Source organism: Eimeria acervulina, genomic scaffold, assembly GCF_000499425.1.
Source record: "Eimeria acervulina Houghton genomic scaffold, Eah_scaff2018, whole genome shotgun sequence".
Classification (NCBI taxonomy): domain Eukaryota; phylum Apicomplexa; class Conoidasida; order Eucoccidiorida; family Eimeriidae; genus Eimeria; species Eimeria acervulina.
The window spans coordinates 1-3,868 of NW_013548730.1; the positions used below are offsets into that span (position 1 = coordinate 1).

At 50.9% G+C, this 3,868-nt stretch overlaps 1 protein-coding gene across 1 annotated transcript; it reads left to right on the top strand.

The window, feature by feature from the left end:
• Nucleotides 1-458: 458 nt before the first annotated feature.
• EAH_00064610 (hypothetical protein, conserved) lies at nt 459-1,258 on the top strand (the record flags this gene model as incomplete). Its single annotated transcript, XM_013392948.1, has 2 exons — nt 459-1,058; nt 1,169-1,258. 2 exons carry the CDS (start codon nt 459-461, stop codon nt 1,256-1,258), a joined length of 690 nt encoding a protein of 229 aa, XP_013248402.1.
• Between the last annotated feature and the right edge of the window lie 2,610 nt (nt 1,259-3,868).

Consider the following 3,868-nt stretch of genomic DNA (forward strand, 5'->3'; position numbering starts at 1 on the left):
TCCACAGTTCGTCTGCAGCCTCTCTGGGGCAACCTGTGGGCTGTTACTGGACCCTCTCTACTGGCTGTCTTCTCAGTCAACCTGAGGTTCCTGCATCACCCACCGGCACGTCCTGAAGGCCAATCATGCATCAGGGACCCCCCGCTGCGCCTTCTGTGGAACATGCCCTCCATTCCGGTAATAATCTTGTTCACTGGCTCCCCACCGCAATACGAAGCTTCCTCCAACTACCGTTATCATGTGAGTCACTCAATGATGTTGCGCCTTAATGTGCTGTATTACTTGTCCTGCAGCGCATTAATGGGATGACCCTTGAACTTGCGGATATTTGGCTGACCGGGTGCACATACACCCGCTTGGCTCCGCCACATCTCAGTTCAGTCGCTGGCATTGACCCGATCATACAGGTTCTACAGATGATGCCCTTTGGAGAAACGACGCGGTCTCTTGAGGCCAGGATGCAGCGCCTGTTGCTGCTTTCCACAGCAGACAACTCGTTGGTGTTGCTGCAGTGGAGTGAGAGGAGTGGCGACCCTATCACAGGCTCGGGAAACCTTGTGCTTTTAGACCAGATCCGATTGCCTTTCCCTGTTCTGCAGTTCTTACGAGAGTGGCCGGAAAAGGGGTGTCATGTTTCAAACTCTGAAGGAATCGATATCAAAAACAGTGCTCGTTTGCTGAGGGCATTTCCGTGGGAGGCGGAGTCCTTGCTCTGCGCGGTGCCAGCTGACGCGGAGTCACCAAATCCCCCTGCTCGTACCAGTGGATACGCTGACAGTGACGGTAGCACGGCCCAAAGCGTCTGCGGCAACTCCGAAGTTGATGAGTTCGGCGCGAAGTCTCGGATGCCCGCCTTGGACGCGGGGGATCCAAGAGATCAAATCGGGTCCCTGACGCGAGACTTTAAATCCTATCGGGTTGCTATGGTAGACAAAACTACCGGGAAGGTTGTCCGGGCGCTGGATCCGAGCAGCCTGCAGTCTCTGCCTGACAATACAGACTCAAGAAATCAAGTGTTAGCTGTGACGTGTCTGAACTCGGGCGCCTTGGCTTCTGTCGTGAGTTACCACTGTCCTTTGGGAGACTCCTACCGACTGTTTTTCTTCATCAGTGAGCGCCTGTACTTCATCCTTAATATTTCTGGGTTTTCTACCTGTGTCTGCTGCAGCAACTTCGGCCTCCAGGAGTCCTTAGTTTATGCCTGGGTGACGAACAAGGGAATTGGCGCACTGTTGGGGACTTCGACTTGCTCAACTGACCTGTATTGTGTAGACTACCCTCTGTACCGTTCCGATCATATATTAATTATGCTGACATACCATATTCTGCTCTCAGGGTGCATAGAACTAGCCAATGTCCTGCTTTGTCCGCGCGCATTTGTTTTTTGCAGACAGCCACTCCAGAAGCCAGCCTCACTGCGGTTGGCTTGCTCTCTGAAAACCACAAAAAAATACATATTACTGTGCCAATTCTCTCGCTTGCCGCAATTCCAGAACAATTCTGTTGTTTTGTAGCTTCACTAACAATGGTAAGTACATCCATATACATTGATAGTTGAAATTTGTACGGGACCCAGCTTCGCAAATGTTAGGGTTGGAGGGGATTCAGCGTTACGTGCCAGTTGAGCCATTGCCTTCAAAACAGACCTCACGAAAGCATAGCCTGAGAAGAATTGTAAAATAGCTGTAACTAACCAACCTTACAAAACCCATGCAGCCCTTTCACGGGGGATTCATTTAGCGCGTTACTTTCCTCGAATGTCCTTACCTTATTTCTGACGACCCGGCATAAATAAAACGGTATCCATCACGTACGGTTCTCGAAAGTTCATGGCAATTTCTTATCCGTAGTGCCGTCAACCTGGTAGGAAGATTTATGTGTGCGAGCCCTAGTCCTGCTGGGGCCAGCTAGCGTTTGAAGTTCTAGGGCTCATTAACCAAGGGTAGTTGCCGACACCATTCCTGTGAGGCACTACGCATATTAGGCACGCCAGTCTACGTGGACAATCATGCTGGTGCTTTGGAAAATACTGGTTCATTTTCCACGTTCACTGCACATTGACTAGCCTTCGTCTTTTAGGCGCAATGCGGCACACTGCTACATACCCGTTTTCTAAGCCTACTGCAGAGGACAGATCATATTCCGCTAACTTACCCATTATGTAACAGATATGCGAAGGATGTGATGCGTGATGTGAAAATATGTGGGGCTGTTTGCAGCCCCATATATAGCCGGAGGTCCCATCGGCCATGGTATCCTTCCGGGTTATGTTAAATCATGGTGACCATTGCGGCTAGTATCCGTGCACGAAGTTGCAATATCAACAATATTGTACCCTTAACTAAGCCTTTTTACCTCACTTGTGTTCGGCCAGGGGGCGTAAAGTAACCAGGAAAACGGGCACCTGCATCTCCTGGAGATTGTAGAGGCCACCAGGGGGGTCGGCGACAAGCCAAACTTTCTCGAGCGTTGCCGCTCAGTGATTCAAAGCGAATACGACTCAAGAATTTACTGAAGTAACTTACATTTCCAAACCCCGCTGTATTGAGGGATCAGTTGGTGCGATGACAACTTGTGCGCCTCCTTGCGAAGCTGTCAAGACCCACCGTCGTCTTTTTCCGAAATGAGGAATCCAAATGGTTTAAACTTATCGAGATATCGGAAAATTACTTGTAAATATAAAGTAGAGCAGAGTAAAAGGTAGACTGTGTTTTTATGCGTTTCGCGACGCAGTAGCGGTCCAGCAACTGGCCAGAGCCTAGTGGTCACTTTGGAAGGCTACCTTTTCTCGATTCCTCGCCGTCCACCCCAGGCGTGAAATAATCAACAATTCATTCATAAAGTATCCTATTTTACCGTTACACTACTTTTCCTGGGAATATAGGACTTGAAGTGCTCGTTCTTGAATGCCCAGCGCGTATCTTGCTGGACGAGCAGCACTACTAGGGCACCAACACTTGCTTCTGAAACTAGCAGCTCACCATTTTCCTTGCATTTGTATGCCTCACAAAGGTGTTTTAATAGAGAAAATTAGGTTTCACGGGGTATTTTCCTCCACATGTTGACCACAACACCGAGCAGGCCGGCGAAGAAGGGCTCTCGATGCAGCGACACCTAGCAGATGCCATACTGGAAAGATTGAGTGGGCTCCCACGCTGAGGACCATTTTAGCTCCCCTAGACTCTGTTGCGAGAGCCTATCCAAGCCTTTCCCCTGCAGCGTTTCCTGCATGATGACTCCTCACAGGGCGGACGGAGACTCTACGGGGACCCACGGCGGCGCATTTCACGCTGTGCCAGCTGCAAATATTCCCGTTGGCTCTTTAGCTTGGGTCCAGGACGCCGACGATGGTTTCTCAACAGTGAATGTGTCGTATGTAAACTTAGCCACCAGGCGGGCGCTCGTGGAGGTGAATCCTGAGGGTGCCAGGAGCGTGGCTGCAGCAGAGGCAGCTGCTGCAGTGATCAGGGAAGCCACCACAGGCCTTCTTGCCAATGGGACTGCTGCCATAAGTCCACATGGACGGCAAGAGGTTATGAGTGGACGATATGACAAATCTTCACCTCTGAGTGCCCCACAAAGTGGGGATACAGGAAGCCCCGAATCCAAAAGTGTGCAATGCGAGCTCGAGTTGGCGAATTCTGCTGATGAGCCTAGCTTCGAATGCAAAGTCCCACATGGGGCTCAATATCTCTCAAACCAAGCTCCCGTACAAGAATGTGCAGATTCATGTGCCACTGGAGGCCCAACTGATGGCGCAAGTATCCTCCGACCGGCTCCACGCGAGAGCGTCTCCAGTTTTTTCAAATACCCCATTTCAGTGGCAGGGATAGAGCACCGAGCTTCTGAGGCGGCGGCGGCCGCCGCC